Source organism: Nothoprocta perdicaria, unplaced genomic scaffold (genome assembly GCF_003342845.1).
Source record: "Nothoprocta perdicaria isolate Ctin4 unplaced genomic scaffold, notPer1 scaffold_14, whole genome shotgun sequence".
NCBI lineage: Eukaryota > Metazoa > Chordata > Aves > Tinamiformes > Tinamidae > Nothoprocta > Nothoprocta perdicaria.
In genome coordinates this window covers 814729-839859 of record NW_020454538.1, presented here as the reverse complement: position 1 = coordinate 839859, position 25131 = coordinate 814729, and the positions used below count along the sequence as shown (strand labels likewise).

Below are 25131 nucleotides of genomic sequence, written 5' to 3'. Positions count from 1 at the left end.
ACAGGTGAGAGAGGCTAAACAGAAAATGATAAAATAATCTCTATAGAATGCACTTCCCAAGAAAAAATATATTACAATGCTTTTGGGGACTAATCCCCAGGAAGAAAAAAAAAAACAAACATACATATATTACAGAAAGAATTCTCACTTATTTTTGCATTTTAAAGATAGAATATCCCCTTAAAAAAAAGGAGAGGAAAAAAAAAGGCCAACTGTACACGTTCCTTTCCTTCCTTCCAGCCCTAGCTCCGGAGCGTTGCTAGTCGGGACTGCATTGCTTCAATATCTTCCTCCTCATCAACAGCAGCAGCAGCAGCAGCTCCCATGGGTTCTGGCTCGGGAAGAGCATCTGTGACTTTACTGGGCGCTTTACCCAAGGCCCCTGTGAACGACAGAGAGAGCCCGCGGTGTTTGTTAGCACTCACTGAGTGCTCCCGGGAACAGCCACTCATTTCTGTTTGGGAGAAACATAACCCCGTTTAAAGCAGACCCCGCTCTCCACAGAGAGCTGTGAACTCACCGGCTGTTATTTCAAAGAGGATTTTATCAATTTCCATCTCTGCCTCCTCTTCCATCTCCTCCTGATCTTCCATACTTTCAAATGTATCCTCCAGCATTTCTTCTATGATACCGGCCTGGGAGCAAACAAAAAGGCAGCCCCTGATGCCCCCGGGAAGGGCCGAGGCCCCAGGCACCAGTCGCAGCCCCCTGATCTGGACTTTCACCCCCCTGCTTTCAAGACCAGGTAGAAAATCAAGGTCTAACCACTCGTGTTCTCCTCCCCGGGCCCTGAGGCTCCTCTTCCTTATCTGAACCCTGAACCCTGTAACGGGCTGCTCAAAGCCTGCACTCACAGAGGCAGTTGTGACTTGCTGGGCTTGGCAATGAAGCACGCTGTAAAATGCAGTTTGACATAAGCTCCCCTTATTTCTAGCTACATTTAAAAACAATCCTAGGAAGGCTTGTAAGGTTAAGAAATTAGAACCTTTTAAATAACAGAATACAGAAGAACGAGGGAAAAAGCAGCATTTATAGCATTTGTGGTGGGTGAAAAGGAAATAGCCACACTACCGAAGCAGTCTATTTTAAATCAGTGCATTTTTTTCCTATTTCCTTTTCAATTTATTATTTATTACCCCCAAGTTGCTCCAAACATGGGCCTGCTGAAACACAGGCCACCTCAGCGTCGCACAGGACAGGACTCTCTCGTTACCTGCATCTGATTTACACTGCAGCTCTTACCTTCATCATCTCTTTGGACAATTCTCTCATGGTCGCTTGAATTTCGGGGATCTTCACGAGATTTTGCATCGCTTTCATCACCTCTGTGCTCTTCTGCAGCGAGCCGGCGACCCTGAGAACAGCTGGGAGGAAGCAGCACAGAAGAGCCTGAACAACCCCTGCATCACAGAAAGCAGCAAATCTACATCCTCCCTACACGGAGGAAAAAAATATATGTTTATGTAATATTGTTTAGAAAATGGACACTTTGCTTTAGTCAYATGCCAGGTCTCACGGGCTAAGGGCTGTTGCCCCTGAGAGAAGCTGTCCACGCTGCTGGTTTCTTCCCCCAAGCAGCTGGGCCAAGTGTTTCCTCCTCTTTCCTGCTGCCTGTGCTATTGTTAAAAGCTGTAACGTAGCAAGGTATGAAGGAAACCTTGCAGCTCTGTGATGACAGGAGCTTTTTGTGGGGATAAGGGAGGAATGGGTACCGGGGGAGGCAGAAAGCCTCATCCTGAGCTGCAGGGAAGTTCTGCGGCTCATCCATAGCAAAGAAACCTGCCTCCCCCTGCCCCACACACACATCCCCGTTAGGACTGTGTGTCCTAAGCTTCTTATTAGAGAAACACTACTAAATTACTAGCTGAAAGGAAGTCTCCTGGAGGAAATAAGGYTGGTGTTGTAGGGTGTATGTCACTGAGGAAGAACAGGCGCTCTCAGTGCCTCTGTGTTCCCACTGTACGGAGACAGGTGCCGAACTTGGTCTAGGCTGCTGGGGAGTGACTTGTGCTGCAGAGCAGGAGACTTGGAGCTTTTGACGGCCCTCAGGCCTGGAGAGGCCGYGGAGGAACCCGGAGCGAGGAGGAATCCTGGGAAGATAATCCAAAAACGTGGAGCATCTGATTGTCGCCGAGCGTGGGATGGGAAACCTGCCCTGACAGGTCAGCAGGGAAACTCTCGGAAGCTGAAAGATGGCCAGTGTGGTGCAGGACTCACGGGATGCAGCAGAAAGGGTGTTTTTGGACCAAAACCTATGATTTTCATGCAAAAGCTTCCCATCCCCTCGACTCTGAAAGCGGAAATCCAGGCCTCCCCTCCTGGCCAGAGGAATCGATGCTCTTACCCAGCTGGTTCTTCATGCCCATGAGCACGGAGTTCATGTGCGCTTTGGACGCGTAGAGCTTGCTGACCGCCCTCCGCGAGCGCACCAGCTCCTTCGCCAGGATCACACACACGTCCTTCTGCCCCTTCTTGGCAGCATCCTTGATGGAGCGCTTCACCTTCTCCTCTTCTCTCTGAATATCTGCGGCACGGGAAGAAAACAGGCACAGCCAGTCACGAGCTGAYAGGTGTGGAAGTGAAACGAGCTGCTTGTTAGGAGGTATTTTTAATGCAAATGTAATTGTTGCTGCTTCATTTCAGATTCAATGCGGCACTGAAAGATCTTCTAGACTGACTTACAGGTGAACTGAGTAATTCAGCTAAAGATTAGCAGCAAAATCCTCATTACTAACCAGCCAGCTCTCCAGGATGTAAAACTAGCAGTCTCAGGAGAAAGACAGACTGATTTTCCCACTACTCCCATGCCATTTACAAGCCAAACTGTCAGGCTTCACATTCAAAGCATAACCCACCTGCCCACGGGCTGTGGATGCGAGAGCTGTCGTGGGCAGAGCTGCCCTCCCTCTTCCCAAAGCCCTTAAACCACATWTCTCCGGACAGCGCGGGCAGAACGYGTGTCCAAGGCACTTRGGCACCACACTGATCTKGCAAAGGCTGAAAGCTTTTAGAAACACTCCGCCTTTTCTGTTTTATTTATGTATTTTTCAAGAAGAGGCAAAGTGCCTTCACAAAGGCAGTTTTTAAGGGAGTGTCCCGAACTTCTAGAGTTATTTCAAAGCACAGATTTGTTCATTACCCTCAAAAAACTCTCTCTGTTGCAGAGAGGATAATTACCCCCTCCGTCAGGAGCTCATTAAGCCCAATTTGTCCCTGCTCCTAAGCGGCTGACACTTGAGTTTCTGCTGCTCGCAGTTTCACACGGGTGCCTTAGCTGTGCACGTAGCTGCCCATGGCACCTCTGCAGCTGCCAGGGCTATGGGTGCAGCAGGGAGAACCAGCGCGGTGACGAAGCTTTAGATGGAGCTGAAAGARGCTCCAAACTCTTCCCAGCCCACGGTACCTGTCACGGGTTTGGTACAAACACACTGCGCACAGAACTACGTCTCTTTTGTATGAGCACTGAATAACAGGACTTGAACTGTCACACGCTGCACTGGCTTCCTTGAATATCCTGAGTTTCTGTAGCCAACTTGAGGGGGGGGTTGCACTTCTGTCCTGTCCTGTCCTGTGAGCAGCAGGTCCCACAAGGGGCTGAGGAAGAGGCCAGAGAAGCAGCAGGGGCCAAATTGGACCCTTCCTTCTCCTGACTCGGCAGTGAATTTGCTGCTGATGAAACATGGCTCAAAGTTGGTCTGCAAGAAACTCGTGCAAAGTAAATGAAAGATTCAAATAATAATGTTTATGGACGTTTTAATAGGAAAAGTTGAAGGAAGCAACCACAAGAACATGTGACTCCAGCAGTGTTCTTGCTCACATTTTTTTGGAAACACACATCATGGAGAAGTCATACACAGGCAAGAACCAGAAGTCAGCATTTTGCAAAATTAAAGGTATTAGAACAGACACTTTTCAGCCCAGGCCCACTTCGGAGACGGCAGCAGACTCAGGTGGGAGCCATGAGTCCCGTGCTCAGGATGAGTCCCTGGAGAATTCAAACCAACTCACAGGGATACCCAGATACTCAGCATCGCTGTATGGCAGTTTCCCTGGAAGAGGCAGGAGTCCCCTCAGCAATTTCCAGAGGAGAACAAAGATGGACTTCCCAGAACGGCTGAGGTTGGAAGGGATCTCTAGAGATCATCTAGTCCMACCCYCTGCTCCAGCAGGGACACCCAGAGCAYGGGGCACAGGGTGGCATCCAGACAGGTTGGGAAGRTCTSCAGAGAAGGAGACTCCACAAYGTYCCTGGACAGCCTGTGCCCGGGCTCTGTCACCCTCACTGTAAAGAYGTTCTTCCTCACATGSAGATGGAACTGCCYRKGTTTCAACTTGTACCCATTGCCCCTTGTCCTGTCACTGGCCACCGCTGAGAAGAGCTTGGCCCCTTCCTCCCTACGTTCTCCCCTCAAGTACTTAGGCATATTGATCAGATCCMCTCTCAGTCTTCTCTCCTCTAGCCTAAACAGGCCCAGTTCCCATAGTCTTTCCTCACACGACAGATGCTCCAGTCCCTTAATCATTGTCACTCTTAATCATTGGACCCTCTCTAGAAGCTCCAMATCTCTCTTGTCCTGGGGATGTCCAGAACTGTCCCCAACACTCCAGGTGCAGCCTCACCAGASCTGAGTAGAGGGGCAGCATCCCCTCCCTCAACCTGCTGGCAACATCCTCCTGATGCAGCCAGGATCCCACCGGSCTTTGTACATCATGAAACCCAGGAGCATCTCTCCAATCAACTCATACAAATCTGCAAAAGCGAGAAATTATGAACCCTGCCAGCTTGCTCCAGAAGTGTGGAATGAGGACAGAATGGCGGAAGGGAGAGGATACCAGAACAATGATGCTAAGAGAGGCATCCACCCAATAACCAAACGCTGACACAAAATGTTCTCCACCAGCACATCCCAGGGACCAAATATCCAGAGGGCAGGGAGAGGGGTTTGAAGTCAAGAAGGGAAAATCAGAATCTAGCTCTAAACTCATCTTCAGATTCTTGGGTGATGGGGAGAAGAATCACACAGAATCACAGAATATTYAAGGTTGGAAGGGACCTCTACAGATCATCTAGTCCAACCTTCCTGYTCAAGCAGGCACACCTASAGCATGTGGCACAGGGYGGCATCCAGGCGGGTTTTGAAGACCTCCAGAGWAGGAGACTCCACAAYCTCCCTGGGCAGCCTGTTCCACTGCTCTGTCACCCTMACAGTAAAGAAGTTGCTCCTCACCTGGAGACGGAACTTCTTATGCTTCAGCTTGTGGCCATTACCCMTYGTCCTATCGCTGGCCACCASTGAGAACAGCCTGTCCCCTTCCTCCCTGCATTCTCCCTTCCTGAACTTATACATATTAATCAKATCCCCTCTGAGCCKTCTCTTCTCCAGAGAAAACAGGCCCAGCTCRCTCAGCCTCTCYTCMTACGAGAGATGYTCCATTCCCTTAATCATCCTGGTTGCCCTTCTCTGGACCCTCTCCAGAAGCTCCACGTCCCTCCTATACTGGGGAGCCCAGAACTGCACACAGTAAGAGAAAGGAAGAAAAGTGAACAAGCTACAGCTGAGTATTAAGCAACCTCTCTTCTCAAAATACCTTCAAAAGTGTCACAATTTAATGACAAAACACCCAGGGAGTAAAGAAAGTGTCTCCTTTCCCCCCCCCCTCCCACTGTGTGTCACTTCCTCAAGCTGAGATGGAAGCTGCTTTTGCTTGGCCTGGGCACCTCCAAGCAGTACCCACCAATGGAACGTGCTACGCCTGGAATACCAGTCCTATTCATTCAATGTGGTGTGGATGAAGTTTTGCATAATAAGCCCCATTTGATAAGACAGGTAAAAGCCTTAAGTCTTAGCAGAAGCTTACAACAGCCATGTTCTTTTGAAAGGTTCATGTGGAGAACTTTAGAGCAATGTCACTTTTGTACCACAGTCCAAGTGCAGCCCCAGGATCACATTCTTCTTTCCTTTATTCCAGGTACCACAGAGTATCCCAGGATATTAATCCCATCCAYCACTATTTTTAACAACATCAAAAACAACCTGAAGGCTCTCATGGGAAGGAGAAAAGAAAAAGAGAACATGAAGGCAGCAATACAAACCTCTGATCTGTCTATCAACCACTCGCATTTCTTTCCTTATCTTCAAGGACCACTCATTGACCTTAGAAAAGAGAAAGCGTGAGAGTTACTTCAAATGCCTGATTAAGCTGTCCTTTTAATGCAACTTAACCAGCCAAAATGAGGCAAAGCACTTCAAATGCTTTGACTTTTAGGTTGGAACAATAGTTGAATATTATTAAAAAAAAAAAAAAATTTATTTCACAGATACCATCAAGTGGTGCAGCACCCTCAACAACTTTCCGTACGGCCAATTAAAAACTGTTCTTGCAACCTGTGCTTGCTGCCTCTTTTCCCTTTTGCTGGGCACACCAAAGAGCCTGGCTCCGTCCTCAGCGCGGATCTGCTACAAGCAGTGAAAGGTTTTAGATCCTTCTTTAACCTTCTCGTCTCAGAGCTGCAGCGTCACCTACAACATCCCCCGGGGATTTTTCCTCCTCAACCTCGTACCCTAGAGCAGTCAATGTTTATTACACACGCATGCACAAGCAGAACCAGCAACTGTCTAACCGAGCCGGGCCGGATCCCCGACTGCTGCCGCCGGGATGCACAGCCCGGCACAACACAGCGACTGACCCAGAATGGGTGAGGAGGGAAGGGACCTCTAGAGATCATCCAGTCCAACCTCTAGGGACACCCAGAGCACGGGGCACAGGGCGGCATCCAGGCGGGTCTGGAAGACCTCCAGAGAAGGAGACTCCCCAGCCTCCCTGGGCAGCCTGTGCCAGGGCTCTGKCACCCTCACAATCAAGAAGTTCTTCCTCACATGGAGATGGAACTGCCTGTGTTTCAGCTTGTACCCACTGCCCCTTGTCCTGTCACTGGCCACCACTGAGGATTTGGCCCCTTCCTCCCTACATTCTCCCTTCGTGAACTTACACATGTTGGTCAGATCCCCTCTCAGCCTTCTCTTCTGCAGGCTGAGCAACTCACTCAGTCTCTCCTCGTGCGAGAGATGCTCCAGTCCCTTAATCACCTTTGTTGCCCTCCGCAGGACCCTCTAGCAGCTCCACATCCCTCAGAGATGATTTCTGAGAGAAAGACCACCCSGTAGCAGACCCCGACCACCGGGCCGGGGCCTGGGCTGCCCCGGCGGATCAGGGCAGGTCGCGGGCTCCGCGGTTCCCCCAGGCCTCGGCCCGTGGCTCGCGTCGCCTCCTGCTTTCGGAGCCTCTTTAACGCTCGGGTGTCGGGCTAAGGCATGGGCAGCGATTTCTGGAAGGGGGCTGCGAATCCCACGGAATTCCCTGCCTCGGGACGGGGGGGAATTGCGCGGGGGCTGCTTCCCGCCCGCCGGCCCCGCTCGTGCCCACGGAGCGCAGGGGCTCGCGCGGGGCCGGGGCTGCCCGCGAGGCCGGAGGGCTCCGAGGGGCCCGGGGAGCCCCCAGGCCGGGGCCGCCCCCTCGCACAGGCCGCAACCGCCGCCCGGCGCCATGGCAACGGCGCCCGCGGCCCGCCCCACACCCAAACACCCCTAAATCACCCCAAACACCCCCGTCCCCCCGCGCCGCCCCCCCCGCCGCCTCACCAGCTCCTTGGGCGGCTTCTCGGGGGTCTTCCCGAACAGCCCCATGGCTGCAGCGCGCTTCGCCTCGCGCCTTCTGACCCTCCGCGCGACCCGTCCCCCACCCCCCTCCCTCCCTCACGCCACCACAGGGCGGGGCGGCGCGCAGGTGACAGCTACCGGCTGCCACTGCGCACGCGCCGGAGTGCGCACAGCCCCGCCCGCTGCCGCGCATGCGCAGAGCCCTACCCGGCCCGCCCCGCTGCTGCGCCTGCGCAGTCGGGCGCAGTGTGGGGGGGGGGAGAGGGGGTTCTTCAGTGTAGTCCCAAAAAACGCTTGTGCGGGAGCCAAATCCCGCCCGTTTTCCAGCGTTTCCCGTGGTAGAATGACGTTTTTCCCAGCAGAGGCGGTCGGGGAAGCGCAAGAGGAGGAGCCGCACCGCGGGCTGCTAGCACCAGTGCTCTTTGCCCTCAGGCTGCGGCTGCTAAAGGCGCTGCCAGGCCTGAGCGGAGGGAAACGTGTGGGGAGCGCAGGAGATCCCCCCGTGCGCACCTCCAGTGGGAACAGAGGAAAAACCACCCATCACTGAAACAGTTCCTGCCGTGCCCGGGAGAGTCCGCGGCCTTCCCGACACCATGGCCCAGGGATGCTCTCCCGCCATTCCCAACTCTCCCTCGAGGCACGGGAGGGAAGGCACATGGGATCGGAAMTGCCCGCAGGACCTCGCTTTGCCTTTCCTATCATCTTCATGTAATCCATCCTTCTTTCATAGTCTGCAGGAAAGAACTAGGGGGGAAATGAAATCAACAAGACTGTCGCTTACATCAGGGCTTCTAAGACAGCTGAAGTTAACAATTAAAAACAATAACAACTTTAGCCATTTCTTCCACTTATATTCCCCTTCCCTCTCTCCCCCCCGCCCCTCCTTTTTCTTTCCAACCAAAATTTGCTCTCTGGTTTCATCTAGGTGATTTCTGAAATCCACAACCAACACAAGTCTCACGCTGGAAAAGGAGACAACGAGCTCAATTTCCTATGGCAGCCAACAGCTCTCACTCTTCTCCATGCAATCACTTCTGACTCGAGAATATCAGCAACCCGAAATCTGGTAAATTGTACGAGTCTTTTCAGTCACTGTATGAGACTCTTCTGCTGCTCCCAATGTTTCACTTTGGGTCTGGAGAGGGACTGCCCAAAGGCCTTCCCAGATGGCTGCAGAGGAGGGTTTTGGAGAGCAGGAGAGAAGATCTCACCGTGACACATTTTGCATCAACTGGAGAACCACTGGTCAAGCAGAGAAGCACCTGAGCTCAGAAGGTCACAAATGAGAACACTTAAGGCCAGGAAAACTCCACTGCTTTCTGCTTGGCAAGGGGCTAACACTGGGAAAATGGATTCCAGCATTACCAGGAGATGATTTATTAGTCACAAAACATGTTATATTTTTATTGTCTCCACAGACAGATTGGACCAGCAAGACATCCGTAACCATACACACAAAATATTTATCAAAACAATTAACATTACAAATCTCCTTTTAAAATAATTTATTTCATGGATTTCTTTTTTTTTAAATGGTACTGTTTTACAACATACATTATTCAACAAAGATGTGCTGAACAGACTCTAAAATAAGAAACACTTAAATTAAGCAATCGTCTCTGATTAGAATTTCAATTTCACCCCCGTCCTACCTCGGCAGCGTTTGCTGGAATCCGCTGCTCTTGCGGGCCTGATTCTTGTGCTTACAAAACCCAGCATCAAGTCTCCGAAACGTCGAAAAGAAAACGTTATCGTACGATACGTATGCATTCAGTTCAACATACAAGGCAACCAAATGATTCTGTCGTTAACGTTAGCATCGTGTATATTTTAGCTCACCGCACTAACATTTAAACTAAAACTTCAAACCACGTAATCTTAAGTGACTAACATTGAGAAGGCAAGCAGGAACAGCGCGGGAGCGCGGCTACGACGGCGCCTCGCTGGGCAAGGGCTGCGGGCGCGCGAAGGGCGGCTTCTTTTTGTACGAAGGCCACCTGCACACGGGGCAGCAGTGGCGCCCGCCCGCCAGCCACACGACGACGCAGCCGTGGTGGAAGACGTGGCCGCAGGGCAAGGCCGTGAGCAGGCAGCGGCTCTCGAAGTTCTCCAGGCACACGACGCACTCGGTGCAGCGCAGCGCCGGCGAGGGCCACGCCGACCAGTCCGGCTGCGGGCGGGCAGCGCCGCGGCACGGCCCGCACCAYGGAGCCCCTTCCCCGCGCCCGCCCTGCGCCCGCTGCTCCTCGTCCTCCGAGGTTTCCTTCTCGCTGCCCCAGGGCTCCTTGCTGTCGCTGTCACAGTCACTGTCGCTGTCTGGAAAGGCCTCCTCGTCAGAGCGAGCGCCCAGGCATTTAAACCTCCACACGGGTAAGTTTTTTATATAATCAGTTGGTATCAGAGGGTGCAGCCAAAGATCGGGGAAGGCCAAGCGCTCCAAGAACAAATCCGGGTCTTCGTCCCAGTCCGAGTCAAAAGGGAAGTGCTGGAAAGAAGCGATGGGGTGGAACAAGTAGCTCGTGTACCAGTCCCACAGGCTCGACAGCCACTCCAGGTTATTGGCGTTTACTTCATCGTTGTTGTTGTTGCGTCTTCGCTTCTTCTCAAAGTAATCGATGAGCAACCCGTGACCAAGGTAAGTGCTGAGGAAGAGGGCGGGATGGGAAGAGTAGAACATCCAGTCAGCTCTTACCCAGGAAGCCAAAGTAGTTGTATTGGAGTACCTGAAGAGTTTTAAGCTGTACTCGTAAAAGCTATCTAAGTAAGGGAGTTGCAAAAAACCTAGCACAGGGAGCCAGGAAATAATTAATAATGAATTGTATGTCCCTAAAGTGCTTATAAGAACCACGAAGCGCTTGATAGTAGCGCCCTGTGTAATAAACAGGTCCATCCAAGCCATCAGATTAACCAAAACTAAGCTTAAAACAAATAAATCATTAACTTCTGGCTGCAACGAGCGCAAAAAGGAATCCATGGCACGTAAGGATATGAATTCACCAGTATTACTTCCATATCTATAAATCCCCTCGGGAGTCCTAAGTATGTAGGACGGTGTCTTGTGGATCCCAATTTCTGCCATGTAGCTTTTATTGTCCCAGTTTTCCATGTTCACAAAGATAAACTCCACTCGTCCAGTAAACTTCACGCTCAACGCGGAGAAGAAGGCGGGCGGCTGGTCGAGGTCGGCGAACAGGTAGATTTTCACCCGGTACTGGTCACTTTTGTTCCACTCCTCTTGGAGGTGCTCCGAGTTGTAGATGGCTTTGACGCGAGAGGCGGCGTGCGCTGTGATCCATTTGAAGATGTGCTCCACCTCCGTTCTGCGCCCGCTGTACTCCTTGAGCATGACCTTCCCCTTGGACGTGCTGGTTTGCGGGACAGACATGATGAGGGTGGATTTCAGCCAGCCCCTCCTCTTACAGTATCTACAAAGAAAAAGGAAGAAAGTTATATTGGAGTTTTTTCCGCTCCTACAGCTGCAGTTTTTAGACTTCTGTCATGGGTCCAGCAATTAGAAATGCTGAGCACCTGCAAATCCTCACAGAAATCAACAGGAAATATGGGCACCAAATATTCACCAAAACCACTTGTCACAATATGTTTGTTATCTGTCCTACAAGAACATGAGAGATGTACAATCACACAACACTGTAAAAGTGTTAATCTTCATGGGTTATTATACTAAGTAAAGCAATATATCAGCCTCACGCTTTGTAAGAGGATTTGAAAAATAAGCAACTTTTTTCAGTCTTCAGCATAAAGCTTTTGCATTAGAAACTGTTTTTCTAGGTTTTATTTCTGAGAAGATAACCATTACAGCATAAATCAAAGCCCCACAGCTTTCCTGCACGTGTGGATCCCTGCTCCAGYGCTTCCTCCAGCCCTAGCTTTGTCAGGCTGCAGTGGGGCGACGTTAGCAGGAAATTGTGTGTTCAGAGTTGCTGTAACCAGGGTGTTGAGTATCCACTTCCTAGCGGGGCAGTTTTGGAAGGACACAGAGACCCTGGAAAGAGCTGCAGCAAGACACAGGACCAGGGACAGACACATGCAGCCAGATTTTGGGGACTGAAACCCCTTCTTTCTTGCAAGCAGGGTGTTGAAATGGGGGGAACTACAAATCTGCGCCTAGTAAAAGAGGCTGTTAAATACTCAGCCCTTAGTCACAGTCCAGACYTCAGGGAGACTCATCTGGTGACTCAGACAGTCCCTTCTCTCATACCTTTCATATCAGCACCACYCTGCCACCCAGTTTATTTAGTTCTCCTCTTAATGTCTGGCAAGCTCAAACAATTTAAGCAGCACGCAGTCCCCAAGCAAAACAAGCTGCCTTGAGAACCCTACAAATTACACGTCAGCACAGAGGCCAGCAGCCTCATTCATCATTRATTTTCCCGCTCCTTCTCTGCATTTAATCTTTCACCACGTACATAGACAACTGCAGTTCCCCATTTTAGGGATCTGAAGGTAGCATTTTTAGAAAAAAAATGCTGTAAGATATTACCCCATCACTGAAGGTATCCCAACTACTATCCCATAGTGTTCTTCAGAATTTCAGCTGCAGCCTAATGGGAATTATTCAAGAGCGCTTACTCAGCAAAACATTTCTTATATTAAAAAAAAAAGTATTTAGGAATAAATTTAAAAGATGTCATTTTCTCATAACATTASCACTAGTTAGGAACTATGCAGAGAGAAACACTGCCAAATATTTAAGATGTTCAAATATCAGTGTTTTGATTATASAGGATTCTTTTTCGTAAACATTTCCAAGTCTAAGAATTCTCCCATATGATTAAGTTTGAAATTTCTGTGAACATTCCTGATTTAAGCTGAATAAGAGACATGCATATAACAGACTGCCTTTCTGTACACGTCACTGGAATTCAGGACAGGGCTTCCTGTCATGTGAAGCAAATGCTTACAAAAAAAAAGAGTTGTTTTTACAGCAGCACAGAATTAACTACTTCTTTGTCACTCATTCTTGTTCCTCCTTTGAAATGACAAGGAAACAACAGGGAATCTTTACAGCACAGTTATGTTGTCAAAGGGTGTGTTCCAGTTTATACATAAACACACATTTCTCAGGAACAGGATTTGCTGGTAACTCGGGAGAAGCAGGTCTGGCTTTCAAGGTTCAYGTTAACCCATGTTTCTCCCTTACACATGGTAATGTAACAATTTTAACACCAATATAATTCTCTTAGGCCATATTCTCTTGGGCCATATTCAGGCCCTTCTCTGGGCCTAAATGGCCTTAGGCCATTTTCTCTGGGCAAGAACTGGGCACAGTTCTTATCCACAAACACCCTCACTAAGCTTCAAGTCCCCCCTACACTGTCTCCCACTGCTGTATTGCCCTCTACACAGTACAATCACATATGTCACATATTGTGCTTTTGGAAGCTGCAGATCTGTGATTATGGTATTAATAAATAATATAATAAAGTTCTGTGCATAGCTTAGTGGAGATGAAAACATGAATATACCACCCTCTATCACAGCTACTTTTTTTAAACACAGGAAACACTGCTGCCAGCATTTCATTGAGCCTTCAATATTCTTGGGATTTAGGAAATCCGTTAAGACYATACCTGGGGTCACTGGAACAGTTAAAAGTGCCGGTACGTATGCCGAATCTTGATACTTTCTTCACCATTTTCTTCCAGTGGACTTTACCCACCAGCGGGCTTCTATCGTTTGCTATGACCTATTGCCAAAAGGAAATAATAATTCAGCATCAGAAGAAGTTGCTTATCAAAACAAACAAGTTTCATGAATGCAGCAAGCTAGTTACCCTTAATACTCTTCACCCTGCTTCTGTTAGACCACATGGTTAGTATATGCAAGATACCATCAACATCATCCTAAGTGTGTTGGGAGTGCAAAGCTCTACGATTATTACTGTTGTATATTACTGCTTCTGTAGAAAGATAGATGTGTACCATCCTTTTAACTAAAATGAACTAAAATTAACTAAAATCACAAGTACTTCACAAAAACCTCTGGAAAATAAGAAAATTATCATTAACTTCATTGTGGGGGGGAAAGAAACACCGAGCAGCACGTTTGTCTTCTCCACAGGAAAAACATGATTATTTATCAACATTCAAAAGTCACAACATACAAAGAAATATCATCTCAGAGCAAGTAAAACGTGTTTGAACACATGCAACTGGTACCAAATTAGGCTCCCAACAGCCAATTCTATGTGATGGAAACCTGTAATTAAATTCCCAGGCAAGACCTAATGATACTGACTCCTTCCAGCTCTACCAGTGACTCTGTAACTTCAGGTGACTCCTCAAGCCACGCCAGTGCCCCATCTGCAATTTCAGGATGAGAGTTTACTGAAATATACCTCCAGGCCTGGTTTGCTGTAATCTGTATATTTAAGGATATTAAGGTTACCTAGGCATAAGCTTCTGTGTGTGCAAATGACAAGACAAAGCACTATATGGAGGAGGGGGGAACATCCCAAACCCTTCTGCCTGCTGCTGACAGGTAATTTTGATTAACGTGACTGATCACGCATCGTTCCTTGATGTGGCTCCTGTTTTAAGAAAGCCTCACGTGCTTCTGCAAGCTGACTGGTAACAACTTGAAGGATGCTTTTAAATCACATTTCAGAATTTCCATTCGTTAAGAATTTGTTTACCCACCATCAAACTTTTCCCCGTGGTTTTCTACTTTGGTAACTAGGGATTTTGGCTTTCACGTTGAGCRATTGTCACTGTGATTAACTGCCTTCCACGTGCTGCCTGAGAGGCAAAGCTAGAAAGTGCGTCTGGCCCTCGAGACTCAAAAGGAAAAAACATCTACTCTGTGCTAAATAGCATCCACTCAGATTCTGAAAGCAAGRGGATTCACTAAGCAGAACAATCCATAGAGGCAAACAGTTAAACTGAAGTTGCAGAATATGCTCCCATTCCGCTGAGCCCAAGATGTTTAAGTAAAACTACAGGTGAACAATGTCCTTCCCTCTCCCCATGGCTTAGCTAAATGCAACGTTCAACACCGAGACAAACAGYTGGGAAAATCTGCTGCATTTACTGAGGCATCTTTATATCACCCGATGTGACAGAAGCAATAGCTTTGGCTATTTGAAACTTCTTCTTTTCATATACTTCCCATAAAAAGAAACCACATTCCTAAAGACACCTTGAGAGGTACCGCTATAGCCTCAGAGCTACCAGCACGTGATAAATGCACCAGACTTAGAAGAATCACCAAGTTTTATTAGTAAGAATAAAAGTAAATGCAGGTGACTATTACTGTTTGATACAAGTGCTTCTGTGGGCACGTTCAGCAAAAGCMCAGCACAGTTGCTCAGCCTGTATTTCATCTACGAGACTGCTTATAAACCCAGACAGCTGTTGCTAAATCAAACGTAACTGCTGTCTAGTGAAATCTTACTGGAGAGTAAATTAAAAAGCCTGCTATCAAGATGCAAAGAAAACACACCAATGTGAGTTGCACACCTTTGGAACAGTGTGGCTTGTGCCAATTTCTGCGTCTATATAAAAGCGTGTGGCTGCAGTCACTGACCGCATATCAACACTGCACACAGGAGAACCAGGGCTGCTCTGCTCGCTCTTCTGCCTATTTCGAGTCCAATATTCACTTTATTGTCAAAAGCAGGTGAGTTTTTGCATAGACAGGCACTAGTAGGGTTCATTATAATCTGTTTGCCCTGGCTGTCCTCTTTATAAGGATTCAACTCTATGAGAAGGGTCTTTCCTGCTGCAGAAAGTTACTCGTGCTGTAGGACTACGACAGAGCTAGCAGTCTGTAAGCAGACAGTGAACCCCCTAACAAGGCTTCGCATGCTGAAACTCTGTCAAGATTTCTTGGGCTCACTTTTTTTTTTTTTTTAATTGCATTACAGAGAAAAGAAAAAGCCATGTCTAGTGGCTTGTTCCTTGTAGGCAACACCCACATAAAACACTGGCAGTTCGCCACACAGAGGCAAGGGATTTTATTTTGGAAAGCAGAGTCATCACCATGAAAGAGGGAGTCATAGAAAATAGCTGTAAATTGAGCAAACAATCATAATGCAGATTAAATAGAATTGTAATAAATGTTTGCAAGTTAAGAAGTGCGAATTTTGCAAAGCTGAGCAAACTAGCTCAGGTCTCTGTGACTGAGGAAACCAGAAAGTGAATAAAGAGGCCTGAAACTTCTTCTGTGGGTTAATGCTATCAGGATTTCATATTTCAAGCAAGAGGAAATAAAGCTGTCAAATTCTGCACTTCCTCCTAGCAAGCACTTGCAAAAAACATGTCAGAAACAGGCTGAAAATCTACAGGGAATTGTAAAAGAGCAAAGGAAGTGCTAGCAAAGTACGCCAGAAACTAAAAAATGGAAGGAAAAATGGGCATTTCAGATTCGACTATATGAAGAATATTAGAAGGTACAAAAGAACTTCAAGCATATGAATAAAATTAGAACAGAGCAAAAAGAAGCAGGATCATTATATGGTGCATGTATGAAATAAATTAGATATTTTAGGTTTTCCTTTTAGAAAAAAAAAGAACATGTTTCTTTCAATAAAGAAGAGCTGCCTGGCTCTGGACAGGTTAATGAGTTATTGGAAAAGCTTGTATCACCTGCAGATGGAAACAAATCAAATCACTTAATGTGCTTAAATCAGGTTAAGTAGGTAATCAGCATCCCATAATGTGATACAATGAGCACTCAATTACAGATGCACCTACGAAGACTTTATATAAATCCACTGTCAGTGTAATTTACACTTTGACAGGGGAATAACAAATGGGTAACTATATTTAAGAGAGAATAAAAAGAATTATCCCACCAGTTTGATCTCAATAGTAGGCAAAACTTCGGAATACACTTTGAAGGAAAGAATAATTAAAGGTACAGAGATAAGTGAATTTTCCTCTCTTTGCCAACATGACACTACTAAAGGCATATCATTCTTGACTAATTTGAGCATTAAAAGAGCCTTTTCCTGGAAAATAAGAGAATTTCAAGGCAAAGGAAACATCACAACCATTTTRCTTTGGTAGAGTATCTGGATATAGTGCAACTTGGAAGAAAACTCTACAAAACTAGAGAAAAATGCTTATAATAAGAACCCTAACTTGAGTAAGAAACCACCCAGGGCAGGAAAACATGAGAATGCTGCAAAGGCAGCACAAGCCTCCCCTAAGGGACTTGCCTTAGACAACAGTTCAGCCTATGTTCTTATCAGTGCCTTTGCTATAGGAGGCTAGAAGGCTAACGAAGCTATTTCTTGATGACACAGAATGGGAAGCACATCCATGCACAGAAGAGGGTTATAATTCCACACTGGACAAACTGCACAAATATTGTAGCGGGGAATGTCAGAAAAAGAAATGAATTCAATAATGAACAGGACGCTTGGGGAGTTCATTAGTTAGAGCGATGGGAGAAAAGCTGGGTCTAGCAGCTGATACAAAGGGACCAAAAGGCATCAGTATTAACTGGCTGGAACAAGCAAATCCTTGCACGCGTTGAGCTGACAAAACAAATGGTTTGACGGATCTCACACACTGGAATTAGCGGGACAGACATCAGGGGTCACAGAAGCTCAAGGACAACATCAGTTCAAGCAAGGATGCTAGTTAGACATGAGTGCATTAAGTGCAAGGCAGAGGCAGGTGTCCCAGAGACGAGGGACAGCCACTAGGAGTGTCACACGTGGACAAATTACGATGCGAGAGTCGGAAGGAGAGATCCCATAAACACACATGCTGCAGACCAGCTGAGAGCTGGACTCAAAACTAGGAGTTGCTTTCACTCCCGAGCTCTATTTTGTGCTACAGAAATAAAGGCAAAACTTGCACATAAAAGCAGGTGTATAAGACTAACCAGCACAAGTGAAAAAACAACCATCACACTTGGAGGCCCTAAAGGCCTTCAGGCTTTTCTTATTATTAAGCTATATTCTCTATCTGCAAAACATCATCTGCCAGATGGGAAAATACTAAATGAAGATTATATCCAAGCAGTCCATTAATCATCTTAACGAGCAGAGAAGATCCAAGAGGATCAAAGTCACCCTGCCGTTCAGCGAACCCACACATCATGGGATAGATGTGGTGCCTGATGTGCACCCAGCCCAGAGGACAAGTTCTGATGGCAGGGTCTGAATTACTGCCTTTCCTCTCGCAGGAATTACAGGTTGCTTCCAAGGAATAACGAGCACTGACGGAGAAGACCAGGCCCTCATGGGACATCTGTCTGCAAACTTCCTCTCAAGTTTCAGATGCTGCAGTTTCTCCTCATCTTTTCCTGTGAATCTGTGAWTCAAATCACAATCACCTCATCTGTGAATGTGAACTATACCATGAAGGATAGCAAAAAGGTAATTCCTAACTATTACTATAAAATACTGCCAGTAGGTTATGCCACCAAGGTGTACAAAGTAGAAATGGTGAGACAAGGTTATGGAAATCTCCTTTATTTTCAGATGTTCTGATTTTTTTTTTTATCTCACATTTTCCACTGAAGAGCTGCATACCTAAACCAAGTACCTTTTCAGATACTACAGAAAACAAAATTAAAACCAAGTTATTCTAGGAACATAGAAGGTAACAAAGTACTGAAGTCCTGATGATTTTGACAGGCATTTGCATAGGTAATTTTCATACTAGCTCTTTTGACTCCGAAATAGATGGAAAGGTCCCAAATGAGAACAATAAAGAACCTAATTAATAGAATCATTTTGATCCTTAAGTTACAATAGTCATAGTTACGGCTTTAGAGAGATGAACAGACTTTAAGAACAAATACCCCAGGGATAAGAAAGATGTAAATGCTTAGAGAAATAGGACAATGTCAGCGAGACGTTTTCCTTCTCTTGCTTAACCAAGAAGAAAATGTCTCCAACACATGCACAGATATTATAGTGGCTCCCTCAGAACAATCACCAAAGCAGCTGCACCTTAACTTCCCAGTTAAAATAATTTTAAAAAATTACTAATAAGACATATTTTAAAAATCCTCTTAAAAGACATTATAGAATTGAAGAGTCTTTGAGAAACTGAACACTGCTGTTCCAACAGAGTTTGCTATCGCAATGCTCCACGTAAAGTTGCTCCTTGTTCTGCTAACCCAGCAGCATTGCGCACAAGAGAGTAGCCTCATCTGTGCATTTTCCTTCCTTTTATTGACTTTAGATTTTGTTCATCCCCTTTTAGACATCATACTGATTTTTTAAGCAGGTTATTACAATGAGATCTAGTCTCGGGAGGTGTTAAGGATCACTCAGAGCTGACAATGTTCAAATATCAAAAGCTGTGTGAATGAAGGTCAGATATTGACAACTGAAGAACAAACATTCCAGCTGCCGTTACTATGGCCAATTCTAACTCCTTGAGTTATTTTCTTGACTTTCTCCTACAGTTAAAAGATATAGAGAAAATAAACTTACTAGTCATTGATTTACAAGAACAGTTACAGCCCGATGAAGAAAAGAGMTTATACATAATCTGATACAAGAGATATTAAAATAGGATTAGCCAGTATTTATTTTAACTGGGAATAATCCTTACAGTGCACCAGATAAGGTATCCTGCTTGACTGAAAAAATAACACACCCTTGGCAAGTACAGAGGTTGCCTCTATTCCAGTGGCTTGCAGGAACACAAGTAATTTGCAAGCCACGACATATGCAAGAATAATTTCTCACAGAACCTGAACATCTTGGAAAGACAGCTCTTTTAAGGCAAGATGTTTTAAAAAACCAGTCCTTAAAACTAGATGCTACTAATTCTAATGGTGTCATGAACCTGAACCAACTCTAAAGGGAAAAAAAAAAACCCTGTTGAATTATTTACTTTGCATATTTGATGAGTCTTGTACAAAGCTTGGTAACAGTCACTCTATTTGTGAATATTTGKTATGTTGCAACAAAGATGGGCACAGCACTAAAAAATGAAAAAGCACGACTGAATTTCTGTATACAACAGAAATTCAAAGCTAAGTGGTGCACACGTATTTCTATATGTATTGTTTGTGGTGCAAAAATATTCATATTGGCAGCAGCTCTCAGACACTGTGGGAGATGGGTACATGGCATTAAAAGAGAAAACTGTATCCAAATRGAAGTGCCAAGGGAAGCTCAAGCATTCCTGAAGTTGGAACCTTGCCACGGTACCAGGTGTTGGGCACACCTGCTCAGACCAAGAGCACACAAAATTCTGGATATGCCACAATAGTCAAAACTTGGGTTTACAGCTTGGCCACMAAAACACCAGCTCCAGGTGCTCATTAACAACAGGCACTAGGGAGCTGCAGCAGGTTTTAAATCATCAAGAAGACCAAACCCAACGAAGGAAGAGACCCCATTTCCCCATTTCCTGCTGCATGCAGCACRTGCAGGTAATTCTGCCTGGAACCCTCAAATGTCACCCAACTTAGCCCGTCAGGTGCTGCAGGAAGGAGAAGGAATATCCAAGCTGGGAAAAACCTGCAGGATTCTGCCAAGAGCAAGACTCACTGCTACTCTACGGAACTGGAAAGGCTGAAGGGGGATGAGAGCTGCCAGCTTGGCTCACCAGCTCCCGGCTTGAGCCGTCGGAGGTCCAGGAACTACTCCTAAGGCACCTGCAGAAGGTACACGAGCAAAGGAAGCCTGTCATGTTACTGTAAAGAGACCTTCCACTTACTGGAAGATTTTTCAAGATCCACAGAGATATAAAACCTAGAGAACAATGGTCAGTTTATTAAGTTTCCGGTGTGCTTTTCATGGAATCACATGATGAACTGTYTGTGTTACAAACCATCCTCCCCCACATTCTACATATAAAATAGAAGCAGAAATACTTTGACAATTCTCATTTAGGAAGACATACAGTAAATACTGGGCTGGTGTGATTTTTATTAGAAGCATAGAAAAATGCTTACTAATGTTATCAAAGATAACACAAATAGTTTTTAAATGACTCACTGTATTTTTATTAATTCTGAGACATCTAAATCCCCATTTCTTATTCTACATCAAGCTGATAAAACTGAATTTCTAGTAGTCTTTTCCCAAGAACTCACCACTAGTTCAGAATCCATCCACAGAGATTTCAGAAGATTTTTTTTTGCTTTTTTTGTGAGAAATTTAAAAAAAAAAAAAGTGATTTCCTTTATAATGAAAGCGAGCAGTTACCTGGCAGAAGTAAAGTAAGCCTGAAAATTATCCCCCTTCAAGTCCTTTGCGCCTCTACCACACAAGATGAAAATGTTTATTTTTCCTACTACTTTAAATCTAGCCAGGAAGCTCCCTTTGCTTCTCTCCTCCAACATTTTATAATGGTGACTGCTTTTTTATTTATTTATTTTTATATCCCTACATTTATATTAAATTCCTTCAGAAAGGGCTTTTATCTATAGAGCTTTTAAAGAGTCACATGTTGTAACAGCGTTCCAGTGCAGTGATGATGCGTCATGCCCATAACATGACTGGATGGGACAGGACAGGAGCCTGGCAAAGCAGGACTGCTCCACGCAGCAGGTTCCAGCTCCAGGCATCACCACTGCTCTCCCTCACGCTCCAAAGCAGTGCCACGACAGCAGGCAAGGTATAAAAGGACAGGCCATGAGATCACCAGCTAACAGGAGTGGGGACACGCTGCTCTCATCTGCAAGCTGTGCTGATAAGCAAGTTACCTCTGAACCTGGATGCTTTCCATGCAGGTTTCCGGAAAATAAACACACGCTGCCACAAAACACTTCATTTCCCTATGCACAGGCTTTGTTTTTCTTCGAGAAATTCATCTTACTGGCTCCAAATGATAAACTGGCTTCTGAGTTATCAAATATATCTAGAAATAACCGTTGTTTCCTCTTGATTCTCTGCAGACAAGTTTGCTATCCCATTATTTGCCTGTGCTACCTAGAMGTTCCATTTCCATGGCTTAGAGGGAAGCATGAGAAAGTAAAACCCATTTTCAGATGATTTCTAATCATGATACCTCATCACAAAGTCTACAAAACCAGCTCAAACAACAACTGTGGGGTGAACCAAGCCAGAACTGTCCCCTGYCCTTTCCTGCTTCCCAGCAGCCAGCAGGGAGCCAGGATGCGGGATTGGGGACACTGAAGGACCYGGAGCCAGGATCAAGAACACGCTCYGTCCTCACTGCGGTCACTGAATCTGGGCACGAGGCATCCTCACCCTGACAGCATCTCTTGAGCCCGTTACTGGAAAAGTTCCCGAGGCCGGTGTGGTGATAAGGGACACTGGGCGAGGACTAAGCAGGGAAGAGAAGGGAAAAGGAAGCTCTGGAGGGAAGAGGAGTAACAAGGGAAAACCTGGCAAGAAGACAAGCGCTGCCCAGGAGACGAGCAAGGAGGGGAAAGGAGAAAAGGAACAAATGGAAATTCAAAGTGGTGAAAACTGGAGTGAAAACAAGAATAAGAAGAAGAAATATGATGCGTCTCGTATTTATTTTTATTGTGTAAACCAGACAAATAGCATTCAGCAAGCAAATTATTCTGCAAATTCCCCTCAAATTTTTTTCACCGCTATTGTGACTAACTGAATAGCTGTTCAAATATTTCCACAATGATGACAGCTTTCACCACACTCAGAGATATCGAAATACAGCCTAATTGACCTGCCATTATGACACTCACTGAAAACACACTATGATTAAAAKCCCGCAAGCTACCAACAAAGTATCAGTATCGTATGTTATTCTTTTTAATTGCATGGTGACGTAGAAAGATTTTTCTCAATATATTCATGCACTTATTATTCATGTATTTATCAGCTGCCTAAAACACATGAAGAAAACTGCCTTCCTATGATCTCTCTCAGACTGAAGAATCCCCTTCTGATTTAAACTTGAAACTTAARATTCAATGAACACTGAATAAATCTTTCCCAAAATATAAATGCCATTTGGACTACACAGGTAACCTGTTCCCTCACTGTCTATTTTAGGGCCAGAGCTGATGTGGCAACAGTGCAGGACTAGCATCAGAAAGGCTTTAAATCTGGAGAACCTGCTCCTTAAATAGAAAACATGAAGCAGGGAGACCAGACATGAAGTAAGGAGGCCAGACAAAGACTTCATCTAGGAAAGAATATTGTCAACTAAACAACCAATTCCCTGGTGGAGAATTGCTTAATAGAGCTGTTAGAAAGGAGTTTAAGCCTTAAAACAAACAAATGAACAAATTCTTGTCCCTGAGGATTGACACAGAAAAGCAGTTTCCACCTTTTTTTTTTTGTCTAGATTATTAATTTACTTTCTCAAGAATGAAGGCAAACTACTTCAAAATCCCTTTTACAGAAGTTTCCCCCTCTTTTTCTCCTAAACGTACCCTTATTCTCACACATCCTTACAGAACAACACTAAAAATCGTGTCCTCAAGGTCTGGCGCCGTTGGATTATTGGAACACACCGTGGGATCAGCCTAGAAGCCACGCACTGAGATCCAGCCTCTGTGAGCTGCAAACAGCGGCTGCAGAAGGGCTCGCAGCCCCTCAGATAAACCGCAGATTAAACCAGTTGGGTCTGAGCACGGAGCGGAATGTAAAGCCAGACCTGCGGCCCCGCTCCTGCTGGGAGCGCATACACTTAAAGCACCTACTTAACAGCCAAGGCTCAAGCTCTTACAGAATCAGAGCCAAGCACTTGTGCAGTCCATATACTTAAGTACGTGCTGCTCGGCCTGTCTTCTGTTGTAAAGTGCCTGTTTTCAAAGAGCAATTTCACAGGAATAACAAGTGTTATTCCTCTTGTCTGTACAGGAACTGTCACTTCCAGCCTTGCTTGGTTTTTTTTTTGACCAGACTCGCTCCTCAGAGCTCACACTCTTCCCACCACATAACTACCCTCACAAATGCCTCCTCTGAAACATACTTGGGATATGATATAGACGAAATAAATCATGTAACTCCTATACCTGTACCAGCCAGATCCCATCTTTTGTGTCTTCTACGAGCTCATAGAAGTGCATTTCACCACTGAAGTTTGTACTTTGTACAGACTCGGAGGCCTCTTCCTCCTTGAGAGCAGAATAAAGCTCTCCTTCCATGAGATCACCTGAAAAAAAAAAGAGGCAAAAAGAGAAATAAGTTTAAATGATACCTGAAAAAGATCATAATATATTTCTGATATATCCTGAAACTAATGCCAAGTGCTTATTGGCAGTAGCCAGTTTGGCTGCAATTTCATTACGTGTATCTTATTGCTCATAGGCTGTTCTCAGCATAAAATCAGCCAAACTTTATTAAAGTTCAGTCCTATACGTAGTGACATGACTGTAAACAGTTTGTCTTCTGGTGTCTGGCCACGGAGGGCTTTATCAGTGCATTTCTGATGGACACGTGTACCACATACATGCAACCAACGCACTCAAAACGAGAGTTAACAAACACCTAAACCTCATTATCTGAAAACAACAGTATTTCAGTGGCAGACAGCAATTTAATTCAGATATCTCCCTCTTCACTTTCAGGGCGGTGACATCAAAGCAAACACAACTGTTAACACTGATAATTCAAACGGATTTCCAGAATTCTTGTCAATAATATTGTACCCAAAAGCAGTGGTCGTCCCACTGCAGGCAAAAATAAAATGCAGAGCAGGTTGGCAGTTGGTTTTGTCTGCAAAATAAGGAATAAAATCCACAACCTGCAGCCCTAGCGAGGCAAGCAACTCGCAGCAAAATCATTTCKTCGTATTTCCCCTGTAGGCTCATTTCCCTCTCACGTGTTCTTGGCTGTCATTACAAACACTGTTAATAATAGCACGTGTCTGACAAGTAATTTATTAACTCTGAAAAAACACGATGCCATGACCAAAGAGGCCGTTCCTTGCGAAACGGAAAGCCAAAACGAACGCGTAGCGGCCAAAGCAGCCCTTTGGAGGGCTTCCAAAAACATCAGCGCTACTTAGAAAAAAAAAAWAATAATAATATTAAAAGCGGGCAAGTCCAGCAGAGCCCAGCGGCGTCAGGAGCGTTTCTGTGACGTCTCAGGCCGGTCAATACAGTTCGGAGTTWGCCGCTTCCCTGCAGCAACCCGAGTGACGTCTCCAGAGCGCCCGAGGAGGGACTGAAAATAAAAGCGGGCCGCGGAATCGCCCCGCGGCTTCCCGACAACGGCACGAACGGCACAAACGGCACAAACGGCTGCCGGGCGTCGGGAGCAGCGCAGGTGTCAGACCCAGGCGGCCGTTCCCAGGGCCGCGGCCCAGGCAGGACCTTCCTCCCGCCTCCATCCAGGTTCTCCCTGCTCCCCAGGCGCCCGCCTGGCTTTATTTGTAATGATCATTGCTGTTATTTTAAGCCCGCTCCCTCCTGGCCTGCCCGAGCCGTTCCTTGGGGCGGCCGGGAGCCCCCTCGGCGCCTCAGCCCCAAACGGGGCGAAAGCGGAAAAACAAAGGAGCGAAAAACGGCGAGGGGGAAGGCGGCCCCCAAGGGCAGGGCTGCGGCGGGCGCCAGCTGGGCGCTGCGCGCAGGCCGCCGCCGCGGGGCCGCG

The 25131-nt window shown here is 46.3% G+C and overlaps 1 protein-coding gene across 3 annotated transcripts in view; it reads right to left on the bottom strand.

Moving 5' to 3' along the window:
• Window positions 1-198: 198 nt before the first annotated feature.
• LOC112943072 (charged multivesicular body protein 3) overlaps window positions 199-25131 on the bottom strand; it is a 26685-nt gene continuing 1752 nt past the window's right edge. The window contains exons 2-7 of one of the 3 annotated variants that reach the window (XM_026034168.1): window positions 23553-23692; window positions 6095-6155; window positions 2345-2524; window positions 1243-1364; window positions 521-635; window positions 199-382 (exon numbers count right to left, since the gene is read on the bottom strand). In XM_026034168.1, coding sequence (XP_025889953.1) covers window positions 243-382; window positions 521-635; window positions 1243-1364; window positions 2345-2524; window positions 6095-6155; window positions 23553-23684 — 750 coding nt within the window. In that variant the 5' untranslated portion in view covers window positions 23685-23692 and the 3' untranslated portion in view covers window positions 199-242. Of the gene's footprint in view, window positions 383-520; window positions 636-1242; window positions 1365-2344; window positions 2525-6094; window positions 6156-7640; window positions 7718-9220; window positions 11084-13249; window positions 13366-23552; window positions 23693-25131 lie in introns of those variants that run through there. The other 2 variants (XM_026034167.1, XM_026034166.1) reach the window with 2 other exon arrangements.